Below are 27,505 nucleotides of genomic sequence, written 5' to 3'. Positions count from 1 at the left end.
CAAGTATTAATAGCTTGCACTACAGGTGTACCACCTTGCCTGGCTAATTTTTTTGATTTTTTTTTTTTTTTTTTTGGTGGAGATGAGTGTCTCTCTATGTTGCCAGGGCTAGGGAAGAGGATTTTTGACTACAGCTTACCCCCTGGCTCACGCACTAAAGAGATGGAGACCAGGTGGCCAAGGGCTCGTATTTAAAGGTTAATTGGCCAAATCAAACCTAGAGCAGAGGAGAGAGACCTGGTTGTCCCCAGCCTTTCTTCAAATCTGCAGCCTGTCCCCATGACTCAGTTTTCCTGTCTGTAAAATGGAGATAACATCAGACCTATGTAAGTATAGTTTGCCAATGAAGAGAGAGAGAGTGGGAACAACGTATCTAGGGGTGACACTTACCATTGCATAGACCATTGAGTTCTATATTCAAAAACTAAAGCCAGCCTGCGTCTTGTTAATGAATGATAGCACACGGGAGGGACAAAGCTGCTCTGCTGGCAGCTGGAGTAACAAAAGTAAGGAGGGGAGGTCTGAACAGGATCTGCTGGCTCCGGCTAGGTTTCCGCACACAGGTCTCTCCAGCTGGAGCCCCGACACTAGGGAGGAAGGGGCGCGGGGCTGCTGCGGGGTGAGTTTCTTCCCCAGGCAGGGACAGGACCTGTTGAGGGCGACTGCAGGGTTACTCATGGTCAAGGGTGTCGCCTTGAAGAGCCAGCTTCTCCGGGCTGAAGCCAGGCTGGATGGCGGGGCGCAGCCTCTCAGCCTCTCCCACCGGTTCTGCATCCTCAGTGGCTGTTGGCACAACCGCCCCGCCAGTGTACCGGGCTCAGTCCCCGCTCCCCAGCGCCAGAGGCAGACTCTGGGCCAAGTTCTCTCTCCGCTGGCTTCTTTCTGCCCCAGGACCCAGATCAAAAAAGGGAAGGAGAGCCGGGGGAAAATGATGGAGAAAAGAGAGAAAGCAGGTGCTTGATTTCACTCACCAAGGAGTTACTGCGCATGCGCGACACTGGCCGCTGGCCTCGGGTCTTAGACCCCAAATCTTGACTCCCTGATCCCTTTGAGGAGGTCGCCTGGTGTTCCTCTTAACCCTCCACCCCACCGAAGGAGAGGGCCTGCCAGGAGTCCTACGCCGCGCTAAGTGCTTTGCTACGTGAACTCTTAGTTTTCCCAACTTCCCAATGTTGGCGGATACGTTAACCGGCATACCTTATCCGCCAATACGTTATCACCTTGTTGTGGAGTAGAGAGCCGCCTCCGAGAAGCTGGCTGACTCCCCTGGAGTTCTGCAGCTAGTGGCGGAGCGAGGACCCCCAGCAGGGACTGTGCGATCCTCCAGCGCCGGCCACAGCCCACAGCCCCTTAGCTTCGCCAGGTTATAGTGCCGCCTCACCGGTGCACCTGTTGTAGCCCTCGCTGGGTGGGAGGGGTGGGAGAAGAGAAGGACCAAGGGATTGCCGGGTGGCTCTCCCCGAACGGACTCCCGGCCCGGGGCGCGGATAGACCACTTCCAGAGAGATTGTGGCTTTGCACCTTGGAGAGGGTGACCTCCTTCTCCAGGGATCGCGTCCCCAGCGGGCGCAGGATTTTGGGGAAATGTCCACCCCTGCCACTTGGGGTGGCAGGGGCGAGAGGAGGATCTGGGGGCCCGGGCAAGGGCAGTGGGAGAAAGATGGTGTTGCTGGAGTCGCAGCTGCCTGCGGAACGCCCGGGAGGAAAAGAGGTCGAGCATGCAGCGTCTACGCGGTGAGTGTGCAGCGCTTTCATTCAAACTTTCTCCAGTCTGGGTGCCAGCGAAGGTGTGACCAATCAGAGATCAGAGACGGGAATAAATTATGCAAATCACCATCTGACAATGGATCAGATGACTCCCATATTTTTAAAAACTACCTGTATAGGACTGTGACAGCAGCAAGCCCTTGCCTCTTGGCGGCTCAGGACAGAGCCTGGTTCTGGTGGAAGCCGTTTACACTCGCTCCCTGCCACCGCCCGCGGCTCCGTGGCCAAGTTTTCATTTTCCACCTTCTCCGCGTCTAGCGCCGCCAGCCCCTGGCGGAGAGAAGGCTGCCCACTTCTGGTCTTAGGGGCCCAGACTGCTGGAAACATGCATAGGTGTTTTTTGTCTTTTAAAACTCCTGTTTCGGGGAGGGGGTGTGGCGGTGCAGGAGAAACTCCGTTCCTCTGCTGTGTTTCTGGAGCCTCTACTGTTGCTTTGCTGCGGGGAGCCCTGCAGCTTTTGATCCAGAGGGACGGCTGGAAGGTAACATGCATTTATTTTTATTCCCCCCAGCCACTTCTTGTCCGTGCTGGGTCCCCTGTGTCTTGCTGATTCTTCAATCCCTCCTTGTTCCTCTGAAATTCTTCCTTTCCCACTGCGCTGCCCATTTTCTTCTCCAATCCACCTTGGCGTCCACTTGTCTCTCTGCGCTTCTGATGGGGGCATCCCCGCCAGACACGCAAGAGGCAAAGGCTGGCAGGGTGCTCTGGCTCTTGCCAGCCCTCTCCTTTCCTCAGCCCGTGCTGGTGCTGTCCAGCCAGCCGAGTGGCCTGCCAGCAGCTCTGAAACCTTGTCCTCATGCCTGAACCTGGAGGTTTGAGAGTCAAGGAAGGTTGTTAGAAAGAGCTCTGTCCCCCGGAGCTGCCTTTTAATCTTGGTGCAGGTGTCTTGGAAGTTCAGGTGGCAGGTAGCTGGCTTTGGTTTGATTCGTACTTGCAGGGAGCGTCCGGTGGGTCACTTGTGCTTAGAAGCTGCAGGGCTTATTCCCCCAGGTCGCCAGCCTTTTCTCTTCAACACTCTTGTGCTGCCCCCGCTCTTCTTCTTCCCATTCCTCCTTCCTTTCCTCCTCCTGGCTTCTAGCTTTTTTTCCTCTTGGGTTCTGTATTGCAGCCTTTTGCAGTGGAGGCAGCCTGCCCTGAGGGAGCCAGAGTCAGTCACCCAGAGTGAGAACTAAGTCAGCTGGTTAAGCAGTGGAGGGCTGAGGAGCCCCTAAACTGAACCCCATCATCTCATCTTCTAGTCTGCTGAGGTTGTGGCAAATGGTCTGTGTCCCCTATGCATGTGTGGGAGGGTTACTGTGAATGAATGGAAAACCTTGCTTTACTCAACATGCTTCCAACTCTGGTGCTAACTAGAGAAGCATTGCCTGGGGGCAGGTCTCATCTCTGGCTCCTCACCTGTAAAATGCTAAAGTTCCTTCTATCTTCTGTGTTCCCTGCCTCTGAGTATGTGTGAGTCATTTCATTCATTCCAAAAAGTATTTACTGCATGCCTACTTAGTGCCAGGCACTATTCTGGGAGCAGGGGAGGCAGCAGTGAACAAAACAGATGGCAATCTCTGCCCTCGTGACGCTTAAATTTCAGTGGTTGGAAAACAGACGGTGCAATGATTAAAACATCAATGGTGCTCAGTATTATGGAGAAAAGTCAAGCAGAGGAGGAAGGTGCGGCATGCTGGTGGGGGAAGGTGGTGCGATTTTACAATGTGGTCAGGGAAGGCCTAATGGAGAAGTTGACCATTGAGCAAAGAGCTGAAGGGGGTGAGAGAAGGAGGCATGAGGACATCTGGGTGAAGAACAATCAGAAAGTCTCAGAGGCTGAAGTGACCCAGGGCAAAAGTAGTAGGAATGCAGCTAGAGAACTTTGGGGTCAGAGCGGGTCAGAGGCCAAGGGGAAGAGTCTTTGTCTCTATGTGCGTTTATCCACAGATCTGTCTCAGGAAGCCAGCAACCTCCTTTTCTCCCAGACTTCCTCATTTGGTCTTTGCATGAGTGGCTATCTGGGTAGAAGGTGGGGAGTTGTCGAACTTGTTATGTCCGCGGTTCACATTTCTGCTGGTTGGGGCTTTTTGTTCATTACTTTCATGACAGTTAACCTGATTTCTGCTCATGTGCATTCAGCAGCATTTTCTGGAACCTTGTCCATCTTATATCTTCTGTCTTCTTCCCTCTCTCCCCCTCCTTTCCCTCCACCCTCTCCACTGCTATATCTTTTTCCTTTTGGTATCTTTTTCCTTTTGCTTCTTAACTCTCAGATAAATTAACTCCAAGATGGCCATTTGGCATCTTTCCCTGCTGGGTTATAGGAGAGTTTGATACTCTAACTTCCTCACCAGTTATCCAGTGATGCATCCCAGGATGACTGAAAGAGTGCTGGGTGGGGTCCATTTATGACTTTCTGAAACAGTGTCATGATGACAGCACCTACCTAGTGTTAAGCCGCAGGGGCCATCAGTGACATGAGCTGTGCTGTGGGAGCAGGGCCATCTCCTAGGTGGCCTGTGCATGATCAGTGAAGCTGGAAGGGGGGATCTTGTTGCTCTTAGGAGTTTCTCCATGGCTTTAGTAATTCACTTAACAAACTGGATGAATGCCTGGCACATGCCACCACTGGAAAGAGTGCTGAGGATGCCCGAGGTTCCCTAGATGGGAACACTGGGGAAGCCTATTTTCCAACAGATCATCAGCCTCTTGCCTCCAATTCCAAAATCCACAATCTCTCAAAATTGGAAAATGTGTTTGGGAACTTGTTGGGCAGCAAGACCTGGCCTTACCTGATCTGAACTCATTTGGCAGCAAAAACCTGGCCTAGATGACAGAAGGCTATTGATTATCTTTACGTTTGCCCTCAAATGTGAGTGGTTATGTATTTCTCTGCAGAAATATTAGGGTGTTTGATCCAGAGGGGATAGCTCAGACCCCAATGGCAGCATTATATAATATATGGTGTATGCTCCATAATGCCTTTCTGAAATCTGAAAACTTCTGAATTCTGAAACTCACCTGGTCCCAAGCATTTTAGAAAAAGAACTGAGGACCCGTACTCTAAAAGTAGGAAGGGGCTGGGCATGATGGCTCATGCCTGTAATCCCAGCATTTTGGGAGGCCAAGGTGGGTGGATCACCTGAGGTCGGGAGTTTGAGACCAGCCTGACCAACGTGGAGAAACCCGATCTCTACTAAAAATACAAAATTAGCTGGGCGTAGTGGTGCACGCCTGTAATCCCAGCTACTTAGGAGGCTGAGGCAGGAGAATTCCCTGAATCTGGGAGGCAGAGTTTGCAGTGAGCCAAGATTGTGCCATTGCACTCCAGCCTGGGCAACAAGAGTGAAACTTCATCTAAAAAAAAAAAAACAACAACAACTAGGGAGGAGAGAACTCCTTTTGATAGGAAAGAAGAGGGAAAAGCAAGAGGGAGATCTATTTATTTCAGAGTGACAGTAATTAATACTAGTGACTAATTAATACTCATTAAGCATAGATGAGATGTCCTTTTAATAATATCTTCACAGTTTTTCTGGGAGGTGAAAAGGAAACATTCAGCAGATGTGAAAACTGAAACCCAGATGGCTTAAGCAATTTGCTCACAATTGAACTAGGACCAGACCTCAGGTCTCTCACTCCCCAAGTCTGCTAGATGTACCTACGCTCTGTTCTCTCTCCCCAGATGAGCTCCACAAACCCAAAGCTGTACAGGCTGAGGTCAAACCCTCTGTGAGGTTTAACCTCTGCACCTCCAAGGACCCAGAGCATGAAGGATGCTACCTCTCCTCAGCCACAGCCAGTCCTTAGCAGACTGAGGTTTCAACATGACAGCTAAAACCCTTTTCATCATTCACAGATGGATGGTGAGCCCGGGGAGGGAGCTCTCCGGCTTTACACAAGATTTAATTCCCTTTGTTTCAATTAGAAAGAATTCTGGTGTTTCTGGATTCCAAACCCTCTTCCCCCTTTTCCTTGTGTGCTGCTTATATTTCAGACAGCCGCGAAGAATGTAACAGACATTCACTAAGGGGCAATCTGGACTCCAGCAGGGTGGTATTAATGCTGGCACACAGCGGGCTTTCAGAAAGTGGCTCTCCAGGGGGCAAAGCCCAGCTCCACTGGCTCTTAAGGACACCTCAAATTACATTTAATTACGCTGGTCAACCACTGCCTGGAGGGGGCTGTCCTGCAGTGAGAGCTGAGCTTAACTAAAGCAACTTGACTGGCTCCAAGAACCTATGAGCAGGCAGCCGGCCTGGATTGCCAGCTGCCCTTGGCACAGCGCCTTCCTGTTTGTATAGAGATAGCCCTGTTTAAAGGCACTGGGGCTTTTTATGTGCCCTAGCTGAGCAATTCACGTTGAAAAGCCCATGACAAACTTCAACAAAAAAGAGCTCTAGCACTCAGCTTCAGAAGCTTTTGACCAGCCAGAGATTTATTCATTCATATAATGACAGTCTGTAGGGAAATGGCACCATGAAGTCAGCCTGGGCTAAGGTAGAATTTCAGGTTTCAGTGACAAGCTGATATGGTAGAATTTTTTTTTTTTTTTTTTTTTTTGAGATGGAGTTTTACTCTGTTGCCCAGGCTGGAGTGCAGTGGCACGATCTCTACTCACTGCAAGCTCTGCCTCCTGGGTTCATGATTCTCCTGCCTCAGCTTCCTGAGTAGCTGGGGATACAGGCGCCCGCCACCACGCCTGGCTAATTTTTTTGTATTTTTAGTGGAGACGGGGTTTTACTGTGTTAGCTAGGATGGTCTCGATCTCCTGACCTCGTGATCCGCCCGCCTCAGCCTCCCAAAGTGCTGGGATTACAGGTGTGAGCTACCGTGCCTGGCCGATATGGTAGACTTTTAAAAAGAGTATTTGTGAGATTTTCCTGGCTCTCCTGAATCTTGTCCCTAGGCTTGAGTCTAGTAAGTGCATGCACACACACAAACACGCATGCACGCACATGCCTGTTGACCCTATGATTTCATTCATCTCAGCTTGAGAGCTTTATTTTTGATTTCCTAGACTGTGCGGCTTGAGCTGCCCAAAGTGGGCTATGACTGTGTGGCCAGCCATGACTGCTCATTAACCCCTTGTTGGCGCAAAGCAGTTTGACCTGAAGCCACCTGGGTTCCATTGTCTGAGCACCTCTTCCTAGCCCCTGAATGAGAGGTGTGATGTTTCAGATCCAGGAGGCTGAGTTCAAATTTTAGCACACACCAGAGTCAGGCCCAGGGTGTCAGTAACAATGATAAACTGCAGATCTTGCCTTTCTCTATTTCTAAATCTGAAATGAGATGAGGCTAGGGAAGGACCTTTCCGGTTCTTTCCCCCTGCCTATTTGAGTGGCATCCACTGGGGTGAGGGCTTCTCTCCTGAGGATGGCAGGGGAGCCAGGAAGAAGAATGCTAATTAGTGCTCTGAGATGCTTGCATGGAGCATGAGGGCCACATGCCCTGAGCACAGCCCCTTCCCTCTGGCTTTTCTCTGTGGAGCAGGGGCCTGGCCTCTGTCCAGTTGCCAAGCAGCACCTCAGGATTATTTGACTTATCTGACACACACTATTGTGCGTGTCTGATGGGGGAGGCTGTGTCCTCTCCTCTCCCTTTAGTAGGTAGACTTCTCATGGACTTGTGGACCAGGTGATCACAACTGGTAAGAGGACAGATTGAGGCTTGCATGCAGTCCTGCGTCCAGCGATGCCACTATGCCAAGGCCACCAGGCAGTCCTTAGCCTGGGCCTTGTAAGGGGATACCTGAGCCCCAATCTTGCTTGGGCCAGAGGGTGTGGGATAGGGGTTAGTTAGAGTTTTACCCTCTTAGGCTTCTGAGAGAAGTCTGTGATATACTAGAAAAGGGGTCATAAATTTGTAATTGAACGTGTGTCTTGTTTGCTATAAACAGGTAAGCAAACAGATGAACTTATTCAAGAAATGTGAATTTAATATCTACTATGTGTAGGCTAGATGCTAGCTAATGTCAAATACCTCATGTATGACAGCACTTTATGCTATCTCTGAGCCACGTAGCAACCCTGGACAGTCTACAGATGGGGAAACTAGGACTCAGTGATTAAGCAAAGGGCCTAATATCCTGGGCCCTAAAAGTAGCAGAACTGGGACTCAAACCCATGCTGTCAGATTCCAGATCTCATGCACCTCACTGCTATGCCATGCCACCTCTCTTCTGTAGGTAGAAATAAAGTAGCCAGGCATGGTGGTACATGCCTGTAATTCTAGCTACTCTGGAGGCTGAGGTGGGAGGATCACCTGAGCCCAAGCGGCAGAGGTTACGGTGAGCCAAGATTGTGCCACTGCACTCCAGCCTGGGCAATAGAGTGAGACTCTGTCAAAAAAAAAGTAGCTGTTGAACTACAGCAGGCCCTGCCCTGCCAGGCCAGAATGCACAGCCCTAGAAGTTTTGCATGCCTGCATGTGTGTGTGCTCCATTTGCTGGACAAAGCAACTTTGGAGCAGACTATGACTGAATGGAAGAAGTGGAGGTTCTCTACCTCCCCTTTATTTAAGGGGGCAGTTCTCCCTCTCATTCATCCCTAGTTAAAAAAGTTAAATGTGCCACTGTGGCCCTGAATCTGTGGGCCACAGATATGTGTCAGGGACAGTCAGAGCAGGGCAGGCAGGCTCCAGCTGGGTAGGTGAAGGCCAAGCCTTGCCTGCCAGCCAGCCTGTGAAGCCCCATCAACCACCTGCATTCCTCCAGCACAGCCTGGTTTCCATGACAAAGAGCCTCTCTCTCTCGTATTGATTGCAAAGCAGAATGTGGCTCTGTCTTTCTCTTTTCTCCAGGGGACATGGTGAGAGGCAGGGAGAGGCCTCTGTGTCAGTACCATGGTCCTTGCGGCCTCTGAGATGGGTTGTCATGGGCTATTCTGGGAGGACACTGCTTTTGTGCCCTCTTTCTTTTGGGTCCTGGGCTAGGGATGAACCCTCAAGCAGCCTGGGCTCCCTTTCTGTGTTGGTTGCAAATAAAGTTATCTAAATTTTTGGAAACTATGTAGCGTTTCAGCCTCTACCAGTTCTCATGAGTTATGAGTTCTGCAAATTGACCGTCCACTCTAGACCGTAGCTCTGCCTCTTGTTTATCCTGAAATTACCCTCTCAAGTCTCCTGGTTCTAATGTGCCCCTGGTGAACACAGTTCAGTTAACCATTTGCTCCTTTCAGGACTCTTATTGGTCACATCTCTGCCCAGCCTTGGTGTTTCGAGACCTGGGTTTCTCAGCCTATGAACTATTGACATTTGGGGCCAGGTAAGGTTGTGGTGTGGGCTGTGTGTGTATGTGTGTGTGTGTGTGTGTGTCGGGGGGATTGACTTGTGCAGTGTGGGATGTTTATCTGTTTCCTGCCTTGGCCCTGCTACATGCTAGCAACTCTCTCCATCAGAATGGGGGCAACAAAAAGGTCTGCAAGCATTGCCAGATGTCCCCTGGGGGGCAAAACCACTTGTGGTGGTGAACCACTGTTCTAGAGGCCCTTCCTTCCTGGCACATTTCATCTCTTAACTTTCTCCAGGTCCTTCCTGCGTGTCTGTGGGGCAAAGAGCCATTCTGGTTGCGATAAATCTGGTTCCCATAATCACTTGGGCTTGGTAACAGTAGCTAATACTGACGGGCACTCAAACTCTTAAGATCTCACATGGACTGTATGAATTAAGGTATAAATTCAGGTTCCATTTTATAAATGATAGTGAAGCACGGGGAAGTTTTTCAATATTTGGTCCACAGAATACCTACTTTTAGGATCATCTGGGGATTGAATATCTATTTCTAGGCTCCATAATTCATATCTACCCACCAGAATCTCTAGGAGGTCAGGGACTTGGGAATCTGCATTGTATAGTTTGCAAGTTCTTTTTTGGAATGGTTTTACATTAATGTGGTTTTCAAATCAAAAGATGGTGAAAAGTCTCTCTTATTGCTCTGTCTACCTGTCCAGCTCCCTTTCCCACCTTCTCCCTCGACACACATGCATACAGGTAACTAGTTGCTTGTGTGTCCTTTCAGAATTTTCTGTAGCTATATGGTGGAATTTAAATTTAACAAGCTCCCAGTGCTATTTGTGCAATTTCAAATATGAGAACCAGTGCTCTCAACAGTGCCACTTGCCTGCTCAACACAAAATGTTTGGAGGCAGAAAGGTTTTCTTACTGTGATTGCAAAACAGAGGAATTCTGGGGGCCTGATGTGTGGATTCTCAGTGTATTGGATGTCCTCTTCTCTCTCGCTGTTTCACCTCTGGGCCTGACTCATAACTAAGGGAAGGTGAAGAATAAGTCCAAGTACAAATAGCTCAGTCTGGGGAGACTGGGTTCTCCTTCCAGAAGGATGTAGGCAGCTTAGTTATTCTGTAAAAATTCTGCTAAAATTAAGGACGTGAAAGGTGCTCAGTGGCAGAATGAATGGGACAAATGGCTTAGTTTCAGGCATTTCAGCATTTCTAGAACTGCTTCAGTTTTAACAGGAGCAGTTCCTTGGTGGCAGCATGAACCTTGTGGCTGGTTTACAGGGTTTGGCTGAGGTGTCGGGATACATGAAAGCTTCAGAAGAAAGTATAAATTCCATAACAATAGAATTTAATTTCTGCAATGATGTCTTGGGGTCAATTGCATATGGAAATGGATCTCTTATTTTCTTCCATGCTCTCCATATCTTGATACTCGGGGCTGGGGTCAGAAGACATCTTCATTCTGCAAACTCAGACTTAACTTGTAATCAGGACTCACTGACTTGGTGCACCTGCCATAGCTGGTTTGGGGCCCCCTTATGCTGCAGGTTCGGATCCTGCTGGGCCCATGTTTGAAGGGGCGGACATCCACAAGAGGCTCTCCCCTGACGATGCAGATTTTGTGGATGTCCCCCACACCTACACGTGTTCCTTCAGCTTGAGCACTGGTATTTACATGCCCATGGGCCACATTGACATCTATCCCAATGGGGGTGACTTCCAGCCAGGCTGTAGACTCAATGATGTCCTGAGATCAATTGTATATGGAAGTGAGTTCCCTCTTTTCTCCTTGGTGTTTGACTCAGTTTATCCCATCTCCTTCTAAATCAGCCAGAGCCTTTAGTGCTGCAGGCACTATTTGTTCATTATTCTCACCTCTCACCACAGTGGCCCTCCAACACTGTGTTTAATGTATATCGTTGTCCTCCAAGACTAACTGACTCAGTGGTTCCTGCTCTGGCTTCTCATGCTTTAAGGTTGCAGTTGTTATTAATTGCTTTCTTTCTTTCCTTTTTTTTTTTTTTTTTTTGAGAGAGAATTTTGCTCTTTTTGCCCAGGGTGGACTGCAATGGTACAATCCTGGCTCACTGCAACCTCCACCTCCCTGGTTCAAGTGATTCTCTTGCCTCAGCCTCCTGAGTAGCTGGGACTACAGGCACGTGCCACCATGCCCAGCTAATTTTGTATTTTTAGTAGAGACGGGGTTTCACCATGTTGGCCAGGCTGGTTTCAAACTCCTGACCTCAGGTCCCACCCCAGCCTCCCAAAGTGCTGAGATTACAGGCATGAGCCACTGTGCCTGGCCGATTAATTTCTTTTTATGACAAAAGGAATACACACATTTGTTGAAAGAGAAAGCAAGCATTATAGACTTGCATAAAGCAAAAATGCACTCCCACACCCACCTCTACTTCCACTCTTCAGATGTACCCAATATGAATGCTTTTGTGTGTATCCTTCTAGTCTTTTTTCTTTGCAAATTTATTTGCATGCAAATTTTCCCCCAAATCACATTGTTCTGCAACTTTATTTTTATTTTTTTCAGCTTTTTTTTTTTCTGTAATAATATATTATGGATACTGTTTTCTTTTTTTAAAACACAGACTCTTTTGTTGTTGTTTTGTTTTTGTTTTTGTTTTGTTTTGAGAAGGAGTTTCACTCGTTGCCCAGGCTGGAGTGCAATGGCACGATCTTGGCTAACTGCAACCTCTGCCTCTCAGGTTCAAGCAGTTCTCTTGCCTCAGCCTCCTGAGTAGCTGGGATTATAGGCAGCCGCCACCACACCTGGCTAATCCCAAAGTGCTGGGATTACAGGCGTGAGTCACCGTGCCCGGCCACATCCTCTTTCTTTCTTGAGACAGGGTCTTGCTCTGTCACCCAAGCTGGAGAACAGTGGCACAATCATAGCTCACTGCAGCCTCGACCTCACAGACCCAAACGATCGTCCCACCTCAGTCTCCCAAGTAGCAGAGACCACAGGTGTGCACCATCATGTCTGGCTAAATTTTTTATTTTTGTAGAGATGTGATCTCACTATGTTGCCCAGGCTGGTCTCAAACTCCTGAGCTCAAGCCATCTTCTCACCTGGGCCTCCCAAAGTGCTGGGATTACAGGTGTGAGCCACCGTGCCTGGCCTTGGTATTCTTAATAATATGTCTTGGAGATTGTTTCGTATCATTATATTTAGAGCTACCTCAGTCTTTCAACAACTGCATATAATTTAATTGGATGAATGTATCATAATTTATCTGGTCCTTATAAGTGGACATTTAGGGTTTTAAAAAATCTTTTTCAGTTATGAACTATGAACAGTGCTACAGTGAATGCCTTGTCATATTTTTAAGATGAGCTTTAGAGCCAATGTACTGGAAGTTGGAAGGAAGCATGTTTCTCATCCATTCCATTTCAGACTGCATTTTTAGGGGAAATTGTGCTATTTGGAGAACCACATTTGGCTTAGAGGTTCAGGAGTACTTGGATCCTACCTTGGTCTAACTCTTCCCTCCCCTATATCTGGGCCAATGAGAGATGGAGAAAAAAAGCAAGAACCCTCATTCTTAGAGGGGCTGAAAGCCTAAAGCCGTGCTCTCTGGAGGATGCCCCTTCCCCTAAGCCAGAGCTTCTCTTTGACATTTGGGACTAGATAGACCTTTGTTCTGAGGGCTGTCCCATGCATTGGAGCATGTTTAGTAGCATCTCTGGTCTCGACCCACTGGATACCAGCAGCACCTTCTCCCTAGTTGTGACAGTGTCTCCTGGCTGAGACCTACAGCTCTAACCCAACGTGGACCTCAGAATCCTATACCACCCACAGGCTGGCACAGGGGCAGAAGCCTGAGGCACCAGAAGTGCTTGGCCCAGAATAGGAGTGGAAGTGAGATGACCAGGCTTAGCACAGCAGGATCAGCCTGTCCTGCCAAAGGAGGCTCATGGAGACAGGGGTACCCCTGAGGGCCCCAAGTGCAGAGTCTTTTCATAGTAGTGCCCCCCCCCCGCCCATTGGCAAACATGGCCCTGCGACACCCTGGAATCTATCCAAACATATAGTGACCTCTGCAGGAAGGATGGGGTGGGAAGCTGGGGAAGATCTTGAGGCTATATTCATGCATGTGCAGAGCAAACCAATGCACCTGCCGACCACAGGTGGCCTCCATCAGAATGGAGACAGTAAATGTGAACTTTGCTTCCAAACCTCAGGGTCTGAGGACAAAGCTGCTGGAGCTGGCATTTTTTTCCCCCACACTTCTGGATCAGGCTGTATTTGAGTCCATAATCAGCCTGCATTTCTTTAATTAACTTGAACCAGGGGTGATAGATAATCTATATCCTTTTTCCTTGGATGATTGGTCTTCACTTTTGCCCTGGTTAGCTCCTAGGAATTATGTAATTTTTTGTATTCATCTGATTTGTTGCTGCAGGACACCAAAAGTGAGGAACTTGGCACTCAGACATCAAGGTGAATGTCACAAACAGAGGCCAGTGGAGGGTGGAGGCTCCCAGGGGAGGCACATTGTACAGATCACAATGTCAGGCTTAGACTTTCTAATAAAGCTCCTGGTTGTCTTGTGATGGGGGAGGGGAGAGCTGAAATCAGGATTGTGAGCTGTGATTGAAATGTCTGCAGCAGCGCCAGGTAAGAGAGGCCGAAGACCTAGGATGGCAACAAAATCTCCCAAGATCTAGCCAGCCAAGCAAGTCTCTACTTTCTTCATGTTCTTCCCATCCCATAAAGATCACAACTTTTGCCAGCCGTAATCCCCGCCTATAATCCCAGCACTTTGGGAGGCCAAGGCAGGAGGATTGCTTGAGCTCGGGAGTTTGAGACCAACCTGGGTAACATGTGAGACCCCAACTCTACAGTAAAAAATACAAAAATTAGCTGGGCATGGTGGCATGCATGTATAGTCCCAGCTACTCAGGAGGCTGAGGTGGGAGGATTGCTTGAGCCCAGGAGGCAGAGGTTGCAGTGAGCTGAGGTCACACAACTGCACTCCAGCCTGGGTGGTAGAGCGAGAACTTGTCAAAAACAAAAACAAAAATAAAAACAAGGGAAAAAAAAAACCCCACAGCATACAGCTTTTAAAGAGATGGAGTGACAAAGGTCACAGAACAAACAGTTAACAATAGAACTGGGTTGTAGGGCTGGGCAGCAATTGAAGCCGTTTTTCCTCCCAGATGATTGGACGCCTCAACTTTTAGGGGTGAGGGGTCCTCAGGGGCAGGGTCTGGGTGGGAGTAGGAAAGAAGCCTCCTTCAAAACCAACTTTCAGAGAGTTGGATGCTTTTTTTTTTTTTTGAGATGGAGTTTTGCTCTGTCGCCCAGGCTGGAGTGCAATGGCGCAATCTCGGCTCACTGCAACCTCCGCCTCCTGTGTTCAAGTGATTCTCCTTGAGAATACTCAGCCTCCTGAGTAGCTGGGATTACAGACATACCACCTTGCCTGGCTAATTTTTTATTTTTAGTAGAGATGGGGTTTCACCATGTTGGTCAGGCTGGTCTCGAACTCCTGACCTCAGATGGTCTGCCCGCCTCAGCCTTCCAAAGTACTGGGATTACAGGCATGAGCCACAATGCCCGGCCAGAGTTGGATGCTTTTTGGAGAGGAATGAATTTGGATTAGGCAAGCACATTTATTTACGCCCTTACATGTTAAAAAAGGTGAAACTGAGGCCAGGCACGGTGGCTCACACCTATAATCCCAGCACTTTGGGAGGCCAACACAGGTGGATCATTTGAGGTCAGGAGTTTGAGACCAGCCTGGCCAACATAGTAAACCCCGTCTCTACTAAAAATACAAAATCAGTTGGTCGTGGTTGTGCACCCCTGTAATCTCAGCTACTCGGGAGGCTGAGGCAGAAGAATCACTTGAGCCTGGGAGGTGGAGGTTGCAGTGAGTTGAGATCGCACCACTGCACTGCAGCCTGGGCGACAGAGAGAGAATCTGTTTCCAAAAAAAAAAAAAAAAGAGGGTGAAATTGATAGCATTCTTTAAGAAACAGTACTTTTTGAGATAAGATAAAGCAACTGAGGGTTTGGGGTACATATATAACTAATCAAGTCAACAAACAAAACCACACTTATTTACTCAACCACCACCCCCCCACCCCAAAAAATCATTTCGCAGGGAAGGGAATCATAGTGTACTACAGGACCCTGCCATAATCATACATGTGATAATAACAGAATATAATAATATAAACAGTCAATATTCATCTAATCAAAGTTATTAAGCTTGAAGGATGGAAAGAAGGGAATTCGGTGAGGGCGTGAGAGAACACACCGGGAGCGAGGAAGACACTGAAAGAGACAAATATCATCTCCCACAGTGGGGAGCCAATAGAGAATATAAAGAACCAAAAAATCAAACAGTAATAGAAGCATATTATTTAGTGATATGAAGATAAATACTAAAGGAAGCAGTTACTATATTGTAAAGATATTGTGTCTGGAGAGGGGAGAAAGGGAGAAGGGGGTGTGGAGGGGTGGTACCGGAAGATTGCCTTTCTTTCATTAAAAGTCTCTCTTTTTTTTTTTTTTGAAATGGAGTCTGTCTGTCTCCCAGGCTGGAGTGCAATGGCACAATCTCGGCGCACTGCAACCTCCACCTCCAGGGTTCAAGCAATTCTCCTGCCTCAGCTTCCTGAGTAGCTGGAACTACAGTCATGTGCCACCATGCCTGACTAATTTTTGTATTTTTTTGGAGATGGGGTTTTGCCATGTTGCCCAGGCTGGTCTTGTCTTGAATTCCTGATATCCAAGTGTTCCTCCCGCCTTTGCCTCCCAGTGTGCTGGAACTTCTGGAGTAAGCCACCGCACTCGGCCAATGAAAATGTTTTGAAATAGATAAAGGTGATGGTCCATGAACCCAGTGAATGTTATCATTGCTATTGTACTTTTTTTGAGGGCGGGGAGGACGGAGCCTCATTCTGGCGCCTAGGCTGGACTGCAGTGGCACGATTTTGGCTCACAGCAAGCTCCGCCTCCTGGGTTCACGCCATTCTGCCTCAGCCTCCCGAGTAGCTGGGACTACAGACGGCCCGCCACCAGGCCTGGCTAATTTTTTTTATTTTTAGTAGAGATGGGGTTTCACCGTGTTAGCCAGAGATGGTCTCGATCTCCTGACCTCATGATCCTCCCGCCTTAGACTCCCAAAGTGCTGGGATTACAGGCATGAGCCACCGCACCTGGCCAAACTGTACAGTTTTAAAGGGCTAATTTTGTTATGTAAATTTTACCTCAAAAAAAAAAAAAAAGAAAGAAAGAAAAAAGAAGAGATGATCCAACAATAAAAATCCAAAGGTGAAATTGTGTAGACCAAGCAAACTGGGTGGAGAACCCTGAATAAAGAGGTTAAAATGAGACAGAGCTTTATATTTAATAAAAATGTGTTCCTGAAAAGTTTATTGTGAGTTGAACTCTTATTATTTTTTCTCCTTTGACTTGTAGCAACTTTTTGTCCAGCTTGAGGCATGAGGACTCATAGAAATTATGTATCTTTAAGGTGTACAATGTGGTGCTTTAATATAGGTATAAATTATGAAATGGTTACCCACAATCAAGCTAACTTTTTAAAGATATTTTTATTTCAGGTTGGCCCCCAATTAGTAGAAATTCACAGCTCTTTAGTTTTAGGTCTCTCTGCCTCCCATTTCAGAATGGTGCAGCAGAATTGCATTATTTTGAATACTGTAATGTATAATTTGTTACTATTCCAATAAAGGTTGCTTTGCATGAATAAACTACAGTGTATAACCATGTATGGGTAAGTGCATGAGACACTTAAGAACAGAAGTCTTAATAAAAAAGGAGTGTAGGCCAGGCGCGGTGGCTCACGCCTGTAATCCTAGCACCTTGGGAGGCCAAGGAAGGCAGATAATCTGAGGTCGGGAGTTTGAGACGAGCCTGACCAACATGGAGAAACCCTGTCTCTACTAAAAATACAAAATTAGCCGGGCATGGTGGCGCATGCCTGTAATCCCAGCTACTGAGGAAGCTGAGGCAGGAGAATTGCTTGAGCCAGGGAGGCAGAGGTTGTGGTGAGCCGGGTTCGTGCCATTGCACTCCACTGTGGGCAACAACAGTGAAACTCCTTCTCAAAAAAAAGAAAAAAAAAAGTAAATTCTGATACATGCTACAATATGGATAAACCTTGAGGGCATTATGCTAAGTGAAAGTAAGTGAAAGAAACCAAACACAGAAAAGAAAAACAATATGTGATTCCACATTATATGAGGTACCTAGAGTAGTCAGATTTACAGAGAAGGTAGAACAGTGGTTGCCAAGAGCCGGGTCAGAGGAGAATGGGCAGGTGTCGTGTAATGGGTACAGAGTTTCAGTTTTGGTGAGATGAAACTCTGGAGAGGGGTGGTGGTGACTGTTGCACAACAAAGTGAGTGTAGTTAAAGCCACTGAACTGTACACTTAAAAATGTTAACATCGTAAATTTTACCTTACATATATTCAACCACACACACACAAAAATGGAGGCATGAAGTTTCAAGTATTTTAATAGGACAAATCAAAACCAGTCTTTGGAATATACTATTTTCGCTTTTCCTTTACTTTATGCCAAGATGTGTAAGTTACAAAACAAAAATGCATCTTTATCTGTATTCAGTTCTTGCAGTAAGTATATGGCCTGTTGAAAGTCATAGTCCTCCCAAACCATCAATCATTAAAGTGTGCAGTTCTAAAAATAGATATAAAAATACCTTTTCCCGAATATTCATTTTTAAATTTATATTTTCCCCTTCCGATTTTGTGTATCACCTAAGAAGTGAGTATGCCTCATGGTTAAGAACATGGGCTCTGGTGCTAGAAGGATTTACCACGAATGTCCCGGAGTAACTCTGGGGCTTTACCACTTGGCACTTAATCTCAGATTAAGGGAAGCACTTGCCTCTCATAAAAGGAGAAAGAGGAAAAAAAAGGATGAAAAGAAAGTGAGAGTCAGAAAACGCACGTTTGTGTCATAAGTGATTTTATCTAGACGATTAAAAAAAATAAGGGAGAGAGAAATCAAGTAAGTTTCTAAATCCACATGCTTTATCTTTCCATTTATGCACGCAAGGATAAACTTACTAGGGCACGTGGAAAACTAACTTTCTGTATTCCCTACAACACTGACCTTTGAGTGGTCCCAACAGAATGCTGGTCATGCTTGCAGTTCAGCTGGATTTTTATTTTTATTTTTATTTTTTTTAACAAGACTCGCTCTCCTTTCTGGTTTCTCCCCAGCCTCTTTATGGGTATGCCATAAAATAACACTTACCTACTGGCTTCCACTTACTTCCGTCCCTGCCCTGTCGGACCCGCTGGGCAAGATCCCTTGCCTCTCCCACTCACATACTGGAAGGTGCAGGCCCAGGGCGCACAGCTCCCGGGTGGCAGTGGGACTCATGCACAGGCTGTCCCCGCGCTAAGCTGAGGCGATTCTGGAAGGTACCCTGTGCCTAGGTGCCAGCGGTGGCCGCGGAACGCAGCCCGGGGGACAGAGCGCATCATCAGGGTGCTTTGGCCACATTGAGGCCTCCTTCTCTCCCCTGGCCTCCGTTCCCACATGGCCGACCCACAGCGACCTTCGCTGGCGCCCCGTATTCACTTAAGGCGTTTGCAGTGCAGCGTTCAGCACCTGCGCCAACTCCGCTGTGTCCCAACTAGCGGCTGACCAAGCCAGATGCGCGGTGCAGGACGGGCGACCCCGCAGGGGACGTGGTGAAGGCCGCTGATTTCCTACTGTATACAACACATCCACTTTACCTAAAGCAGAAATCAAAGCCAGGAGGCGCCATCCTTTGTGGCCCCCTGAAAAGTACAAAAGGAAGTTTGGAGACAGTTCAAAGGCGCTTGGGTTGACCAGTGGCAATTTTTGTTTCCCGCCCCACTGCACACGCCAAAGCGCTCAGGCTGCCATTGGCTCTGGCTGGGGGTGAGTCCTGAACCTGTGAGCCGCGGAACTTTCGGCTCTGAGCTCCCAGTTGCGCTAGGCGCATCCTTGCGGTGTGGTTTCCCAGTGGCTCTCTTGCCTTGCAGCTTGTGTCCGGAGTTGTAGACAGCCATGGCCCCTGGGCCTGGCGCTGACAGACCCTGGAGCAGTTTCTGAGGGAGGTCAGCAAAGCCACTGGCTGGCCCGAGTGCATCCTCACATAAGTGCGCAGATCCCGGGCTCCCCTGCCACTGGGGTCGCACGTGGACGCGGGTTGCAGACCCCTGGCAAATTGTGGAGCTGGGGGAAGATAAGGGGAAATGTAAATCACCTTTCCCCACATTTCAGAGGACCTAGGCTATCAAAATTTTAAAAATTGTTAAAACTTTTACAGCATGGATCTTTCCGTTGAATGCTATTGAAATCAACCTAACCTCAGTTATTAACGCCTATAAGCTCCCCTTGAGGCTTATTACGGTCCCCATCACCCTGCACACAACTGTGTTGGTTTCTCCTTCCGCCTGTGCTCCTAAAGCACTCAGTGTTTACCTGCCATCATACTTTATTGAAAGTACAAACTTGTCACTTGTCTGTCCTCCCCACTAAGCTTCTTGAGAATTAGAACTTTCATGTCTCTTCCCAACACAAACGTTTTATGTGTATTTTGTTGAAGAACTTCAAATATGACCTATAAAATTATGACTTATTTATGTTTCAAACTCCAACCTCTCCCTTGAGTTCCTGGCTCACAGCAACTACAGACTGAGATTAGTTGGAATTCAATAGCACACAACTGGGATATCCGCACTGTATGGCTTTTAACAATTTTTTAAATTTTGGTCCTCTCAGCATCACAAATTCACTGTGTCCAAAATACAGTAGAATGTTGTTTCTACCCACCTATACTCTGCCATCCCCTGAAGTCCTTTCCCCATGCTCCACCACTCAAACCTTGCCCATCACAGTAAATGGCAGTTCTGTCTCTCCAGTTGCTCACACATAAAACTAGGCTGCTATTTTGATGTCTTCGTTTTTCTCTATTTTGTATCTAATTCCTTAGCAATCCTGTCAGTTATACCTCCAAACTGTACTCAGCATATTCACTGCTCTAACTCCAGCTTAAATCACCATCATCCTTTGCCTGGAATGCTGCATCAACCTTCTAATCACTCTACTTTCCTTCTCCGCCTTCCTCCCTTTCTTCTTCCTTCGTGTAAATCATCATTTCATCCTTCTGCTTAAAATCTTCTCATGTTTTCTTATTACACTTAAAATGGCAAACTCTTACCCTTGAGCCCTGCAGAATTTGGTTCCCATCAGTCTCTCCAACTTCACCTTCTGCCTCCTTCACGCTATAGCCATGCTCACTTTTTTATTCCTCAGGCTTACCAAGCTCAGTTGCATCTTAGAGAATTTGTTCTTGCTGTTTCTTCTGCCTGGAATACATGTTTCCCAATCTTTATAAGACTATACTTATCTGTAAGTTTCATCTCGGATGTCACATCTAAGAGAGGTTTTCCTTGACCACTGTAGCCAAAGCAAATGTTGATCATTGAGTGAGTAAGGGAATGAATGAATGGAGTGGTATATAACGTAGCAGAGTAGATAATTTAAGGCTAATTCACTATATATCTCCAAGCAAATAGATTTGTAATGCTTTTCCTGCCAACAATCTGTACAGCTGATTCACAAATACTTGGTTGACAGGTTTTATATATCATTGTGGCTCATCAGCTTATATGTTATTGGGGTCAGAATCTATACTTAACACTTCATTCAAATTTGATTTTACAGAAGAGTTGAGGTTTTTATTTTTCTTTTAATTAAGAGGGCTGTGAAATTATTATCCATAATTCTAAATCTCATTTAATTCCTCCCAATAGGATTCAAGATGGATTCGCATCAAAGTTCACTTCTTTAACAAAAGTGCTTTACGACTTTAATAAAATAGTAGAGAATGGTAGAATCCATGGAAGCTCTTTACAAAAACTTGTGATAGAAAGTTTTGCTGATGAGCAGACTTTGCAACAACTGGAATTGCAAAATGAAGCAATTTTACAAAGCTTCCAGAATGCAGTTAGTGAAACAAAGACGAAGATACCAGTCTTCTCCCAGAGAGTGAAGAACAGCAGCATGAAGAGGATGGTTCAGAGGCAGAGGCTGATGGCCAGGAGTACCTAGAAGATTTAGAGGAGGAGGAGGAGGACGTGTCAGATATGGGTGGTGACAATCCTGAAATGGGTGAGAGAGCTAAAAACTCAAGCAAATTCGGGGCCAGGTGCGGTGGCTCATGCCTGTAATCCCAGCACTTTGGGAGGCTGAGGTGGGCAGATCACGAGGTCAGGAGATTGAGACCATCCTGGCTAACATGGTGAAACCCCATCTCTACTAAAAATATAAAAAAAATTTAGCTGGGCGTGGTGATAGGCACCTGTAGTCCCAGCAAATTGGGAGGCTGAAGCAGGAGAATGGCCTGAACCTGGGAGGCAGTCTTGCAGTGAGCTGAGATCATGCCACTGCACTCCAGCCTGGGCGACAGAGCAAGACTCCGTCTCAAAAAACAAAACAAAACAAAACAAAAAACTCAAGCAAATTAGATCTGAGGAAAAGCCCAGTTCTCTGTGATGAGGATTCTGACCTTGACTTTGATATCAACACATTGGAACAGCAGAGCAAGGTGCAAAGCAAAGGACATGGAAAACCAAGAGAAATGTCCATAGTAGATGAGAAATTCTTCCAACTCTCTAAAATGGAGGCCTATTTAGAAAACGGAGAGAAAGAAGAGGAACGTAAAGAAAATGATGATGAGGTGGCAGATGCTGATTTTTTTGAAGATATTGATTCTGATGAAGATCAAGGGGGACTGTTTGGAAGTAAAAAACTTCAGGTAAAGTTTTGAGAGAAGAGAGAGCACTTTCCTCCTCCTCAAATCAGCTTTTGTTCTGTTTTTCTAGGAGAGATGTAATTGTACTTAGAATTTGGAGCTAAGAAATATTGTGCTCTATCTTATCAGTTATAAATGAATCTGTACTTCCATTCAGTTTCTGTTCCAGTTGTTCTTATAATAGTTTTATGGTAATGTTTTTAGTTGCCAATTTCACCTAATAACTATTTTTGGCTTGTAGTGTTATTAAGTTAGAAAGTAATGTAGACATACAGTATATAGACAAATGTATATGCATGTGTTAATGATGTATTTTTCTATTCCTAATTAATAGTTTTACAAATCTTTTTATTTTAGTCAGATAAAATTTCCAGAAATATGAAGTACAAAGACTTTTGATCCAGTTGAAAGTGATGAAGACATAGCAAGTGATCATGATGATGATCTGGTTCAAACAAGATGATGAAATTGCTGAAGAAGCAGCAGAAGAACTAAGCGTTTCTGAAATGTGAGTATTTTGAACCATCCTTTACATTGTGAGCTGGAATTGCCCAATCATGTATTTGTACTTGTGGTTTTCACATATGTTTGTTTTAAGAAGTTAGATTCTCTCCTATCAGATATTCTCAAGATAGCCAGAGGAAAGTCTGGATTTAAAGGGATATTAGAGATCATTTAATGAAGAAAACTACTACTGGCATGAGCAATCAAACCTTTCTTACCAGGAACTTTGATTTGGTTTTGTGCCCAAAATATCCTGTTATTTTTGTGAGATAGGAGGTTTGTATTATAGATTGATGAATAATTTATTTTCTATATATTGGACACTTTTTGTTATATTTCTTACATAGCATTTCACTCAGATGATGCCTTCTCTTCCTTAACACCTGAATGATTTTGGAAGTTCTGAGTATTTGGTGGCATTAGGCATATAAAAGAAGAACTTTATTAAGGGAAAATATGTTTCCTTTTGTTTTTCTAATGGAAACCAGTATATTTCTTTTTATAAGAGTTTTGGTAGTGTAGGGATGAAGATGATGACCTAGAAGAAAGTGAAGACAGTAAACAATGTAAAGAAAGCTTGAGAAGAGTGACCTTTGCTTTGCCAGATGATGAGGCAACTGAAGATGCAAGTGTTTTAAATGTAAAGAAAAATTCTGATGAAGTTAAATCCTCTTTTGAAAAAAGACAGGAAAAGATAGTTAGGAATTTAAGGAATTTTTAATATGCTTGACATGATTGTGGAACTCACAGACTACTAACAAATCTTCCCTATTTTTTTTTTTTTTTTTTTTTTTGAGATGGAGTCTTGCTCTGTCACCCAGGCTGGAGTGCAATGGTGCGATCTTGGCTCACTGCAGCCTCCGCCTCCTGGTTTCAAGTGATTCTCCCTCAGCCTATTGAGTAGCTGAGATTAGAGGTGCATGCCACCATGCCTGGCTAATTTTTGTATGTTTAGAAGACACGGCGTTTCACCGTGTTGACCAGGCTGGTCTCAAACTCCTGACCTCAGGTGATTTTCCTGCCTTGGCCTCCCAAAGTGCTGAGGATACAGGTATGAGCCACTGTGCCCCAGCCTTCCCTATTTTTCTTGTGGTAACTATTAACCATCCTTTGAAAACAAATATGTTGGCCAGGTGTGGTGGCTTACGCCTGTAATCCTAGCATTTTGGTAGTCTGAAGCAGGAGGATCGCTCAAGCTCAGGAGTGAAGACCAGCCTGGGCAACATAGTGAGACCTTGTCCCTACAAAAAATACAAAAATTAGTGAGACACGGTGGTGTATGCCTGTAGTCCAGCTACTCAGGTAGCTGAGGTGGGAGGATCACTTCAGCCCAGGAGTTCAATGCTGCAGTGAGCTATGATCACATCACTCTCTCCAGCCTGGGTGGTGGAGCAAGATCCTGTCTTAAAACAAACAAACAAACAAACGAACAAACACAAACAAACAGAAAACTGAAAATCTTGCTGCTACTCTCTAAAGCAAAAGCACAGTATATAAAGATGCCATATGGAAAGCATGTGATTTGCAAAAATCAGTGCCTGCATTACCCAGCCTATAGCTTTCAACTTGGGGCCTGTGTGTAAAATGGTTGTTTCTTTTCTGTCTCCCTTATGTCTTTATATGTATAGCATGTCTCTCCTGACAAAGCTGTCCTGAGAGCCTCTTCTTGTAACTGTTTTGACTGCTCCGAAGGATGCCACCTATGTCTTTAAGGTGCTCCACAGATTTTGGTGAGTGCCAAATAGCCGTAATTTTAATTAATACCATGACAAAGATATCTTCCAAAGTATGTCATGATTTCAGACAAGTGAAATTTCATTTAATTTTAGTAGATGTAGTCTGGCTCCAATAATTGGGCTACATTATTTATCCAATCTTAAAATTTTATTATAATAAAAATGAGAACCGTGCCAGGCATAGTAGCTCACACTTGTAATTCCAGCACTTTGGGAGGCTGAGGAGGGAGGTTTGCTTGAGCCCAGGAGTTCGAGACCAGCCTGGGCAACATGGTGAAACCTCGTCTCCACTAAAAATGTAAAAAATTAACTGGGTATGGTAGCATGAGCCTATAGTCTCTGCCACTCAAGAGGCTGATCAGGCATGATCACTTGACTCCAGGAGTTCAAGGCTGCAGTGAGCTATGACTGGACTATGGCACTCCAGCCTGGGCAACAGAGCTGGAGACTAAGCAAATAAACGATACCAAGAATATCAAAAGAATTATTTTTAAAATCTGTGAATCTAAGTTAAATTCATCATTGTCAGATTATCCCTGGAAGATAAATTCTAAAGGAGAAAAAGAAACGTAAATTATCAATGAGTTAGTGTCCTCCCATCCCACTCCTCCCACCCTCCCCCACAAAAAAGAAAGAAAGGTTTGGTTTCGCTATGAAATTATATCAGAGCTTCAAGCGAAGTTTTCAGTAAATCACAAATAATTTATTGCAATTTCCACGTATAAAGAATAAAGTAGAACTTTCAAACTTTTTTCTTTTGAAACTGTTAGAACATGAAAACCCAAACTGACAAAGGTACCTGACAAACGTGGCATTAAAACACACACAGTCTCTCATTCATAACTAGTGATGCAAACATAGCACAGTGGGAAAATTATGCCACACAACCACTTGAACCTTATTCTCTTGAATCACTATTAGAAGATCTGATATGATTCCTGGTTGCAAGATGTTAAGGAGAAAATACACGGTTCCATCCATATATGTTAGAAAGACCTTTGATAAAAATTCAGTATTTATTTCTAATTTTTTTTTACTCCTAGTGGATTATAAATACATCTATCCAAGAGCTGCCATCATGCATGATGGGTGAAATTCTACAAACATCCCTTTAAGATCAGGAATAAGACAAAATGTCCAGTATTACTGTTACCACCGTTAATTAACATTAACAGTTAATAACCAAATAAGCCAGTGCAACTACAAAAGATAAAGATAAGAGATTAGGAAAACTGCTGGGATCAGTGGTTCACACCTGTAATCCCAGAACTTTGGGAGCTCAGGAGCTCCCAGGAGTTGAGCTCAGGAGTTTGACACCAGCCTGGGCAACATAGTGAGACCTCATCTCTGTAAAAAAATAGAAAATTATCTGGGTGTGTTACATGTGCCTGTGGTCCCAGCTACTTGGGAGTCTGAGGTGAGAGACTTCTTGAGCCTGGGAGGCGGATGTTGCAATGAGCTGAGATTGTGCAGCTGTACTCCAACCTGGGCAACAGAGTGAGACTCTGTCTCAAAAAAAAAAAAAAAAAAAAGATTAGGGATACTAAAATGAAAACAGTAGTGTTCGGAGAGAAAACTGAATGGATAAACTGAATTGATATTAGGAAAATAAGAGAATTCTGTAAGATAGCTGAAAAAGCTGGTATTTTATACACTGAAGTCATAATTGTTGTTTTTTAGAAGTTAGAGATAATAAGAATTTGAGTTTAGAGTCAAAAGGGTCAGGCTCCATCAAATACTAATATTCTAATCAAAGAATTACTTAGGCAGATGTGGTGGCTCACGCCTGTAATCCCAGCACTTTGGGAGGCTGAGGCAGGCAGATCACAAGGTCAGGAGATCGAGACCATCCTGGCTAACACGGTGAAACCCCCATCTCTACTAAAAATACAAAAAATTAGCCAGGCGTGGTGGTGGGTGCCTGGGCTACTCAGGAGGCTGAGGCAGGAGAATGGCATGAACCCGGGAGATGGAGCTTTCAGTGAGCCTAGATCACGCCACTGCACTCCAGCCTGGGCGACAGAGTGAGAGACTGCATCTTAAAAACAAAAACAAAAACAACAATTACTTAACTTTAGGATGCTCTAATAATCAGAATTGAGAGTGGCTTGTGAACAGATAAATCACTTGAATAGAATAGAACCCAGAAATAAACCCAAATGCTTCTGGGGGAGTTTAGTATATTTATAAACATGACATTTTAAATCAATGAGGAAAAGAAATCATTTGCAGCTCACCCACCATAGGCAGCAGGAATAGGAAGTCATTGGCAGAATAAAAAGATGGTAAGAACAGAACGGAATTATAGAACAGTACATTTCTTGCTTCCCCACTTTTCAAAATATTTTTTGCTTTTTCACAAATGTAACTGTAATTTTATTTTCTAAATGTATACTAATTCTTTTTTCTCTTTCTTAGTTGAATGACAAAAATTACATCTTTAGAAAAAGAGTTGTTAGGCTGCGTGTGGGGGAAGTGGCAGCACAGAAGAGACCAGAGAAGAGCCTCTTGGAGGAGAGCTGCGCTTTGACCATGCTGTCCGGATGGGTGCTGTGCGCTCTTCTGCAGAGTGTTCACTTCTACGCTTTTTCTATGGTCCCATTTCATAGAAAGATTTGGGGTGATGTTTCTTTCCCTCAACTTTTTATTTTAAAAACTTGCAAACACAGAAAAGTTGATAAAATCATACAGTGAACATCTGTATGCTATTCAACTGTATTCACTAGTTAATGTTTTGTCACATTTGTTTTCTCTCTTCTGCATATGGAAGATTGTATATGTGCCCTTTTTCCCCCTGAATCATTTCAAAGTAAGTTGGCAGTATCAGAGCATTTCACTGTTAAGTACTTTTGCAGATATCGTCTAAGAACCAGGACATTCTCCTATATAATCACAATGCCATTAATCCACCCAAAAAATTTAACATCAATACACTAATGATATCTAATGTATGGATTATAATCAGCTTTCTTGCAGTAATCTGTTTAGAAGGCTTGCATCCTGTCACTGTCCACTGATTAAATTTTGAACTCTAACTTGAAACGCTGGTCATCTCATTGCCTTCTTTCTTATACCCATTAAGTCAAAAGAAGCTCTCATTTTATTTCAACAGAAAAGAGAATGGAAAAGAGGGGAAGAGTCCCTAGTACCTTGGATAAAGTATGAGCACTTACTACCATATATGTTCTAGTTCTGTAGTTTTCAAACTTCAGGGAGCATCTCAAGGCTTATTAAAGCACAGATAGCTGTCCTTCCCCACTTTCTGATTCAGGAGGTGTGGGGCTGGCCCAGGAATTTGCATGTCTAACAAGTTCCCACGTGTTGCTGATGCTGAGGGTCTAAGGACTACAATGCGCGAATCCGTGGTTTAGTGGATATCTACCTAATGAATACATGTTGTATTTCCTTTAGCACCTGTGATTACAGAGGAAACACCTTTCAACTGGAAGGTGTCATTAAACAGAGGATAAA

At 45.3% G+C, this 27,505-nt stretch overlaps 1 protein-coding gene, 1 long non-coding RNA gene and 1 pseudogene across 4 annotated transcripts in view; 2 read left to right on the top strand and 1 right to left on the bottom strand.

Moving 5' to 3' along the window:
* LOC134761990 (uncharacterized) overlaps positions 1-1,634 on the bottom strand; it is a 115,083-nt gene extending 113,449 nt beyond the window's left edge. Inside the window, exon 1 of the long non-coding RNA XR_010141409.1 lies at positions 1,198-1,634. This is a non-coding gene — a long non-coding RNA (uncharacterized LOC134761990). The remainder of the gene's footprint in view (positions 1-1,197) is intronic.
* On the top strand, positions 487-21,559 carry LOC134759395 (U3 small nucleolar ribonucleoprotein protein MPP10-like). 3 transcript variants are annotated; one of them, XR_010141407.1, is made up of 3 exons: positions 487-1,734; positions 8,925-9,010; positions 15,532-16,316. XR_010141407.1 is itself a non-coding variant. In XM_063727291.1 (2 exons), the coding sequence occupies exons 1-2, from the start codon at positions 1,661-1,663 to the stop codon at positions 21,089-21,091; spliced, it is 372 nt and encodes a 123-aa protein (XP_063583361.1). In that variant the 5' UTR covers positions 1,007-1,660; the 3' UTR covers positions 21,092-21,559. The 3 variants fall into 3 exon arrangements, 1 of the variants encoding a protein (XP_063583361.1); XM_063727291.1 differs by lacking the exons at positions 8,925-9,010; positions 15,532-16,316 and adding an exon at positions 20,794-21,559 and having other exon boundaries at positions 1,007-1,734; XR_010141408.1 differs by lacking the exons at positions 8,925-9,010; positions 15,532-16,316 and adding an exon at positions 5,432-5,612 and having other exon boundaries at positions 1,013-1,734.
* Positions 21,127-27,505, top strand: LOC129047466 (U3 small nucleolar ribonucleoprotein protein MPP10-like; annotated as a pseudogene).

Source organism: Pongo abelii, chromosome 8 (assembly GCF_028885655.2).
Source record: "Pongo abelii isolate AG06213 chromosome 8, NHGRI_mPonAbe1-v2.0_pri, whole genome shotgun sequence".
Taxonomy (NCBI): domain Eukaryota; kingdom Metazoa; phylum Chordata; class Mammalia; order Primates; family Hominidae; genus Pongo; species Pongo abelii.
The sequence above is the reverse complement of the archived record's forward strand: the minus strand, read 5'-3'. Positions and strand labels throughout refer to the sequence as shown.

What these genes read in the sequence shown, in the direction of transcription:
- LOC134759395 (XM_063727291.1), top strand. Translation starts at nt 1,661, where the DNA reads ATGGTGTTGCTGGAGTCGCAGCTGCCTGCGGAACGCCCGGGAGGAAAA. An exon ending in GAGCATGCAGCGTCTACGCG is followed by an intron (nt 1,735 to 20,793) that starts GTGAGTGTGCAG and finishes TCCTCCCAATAG; the next exon opens with GATTCAAGATGGATTCGCAT.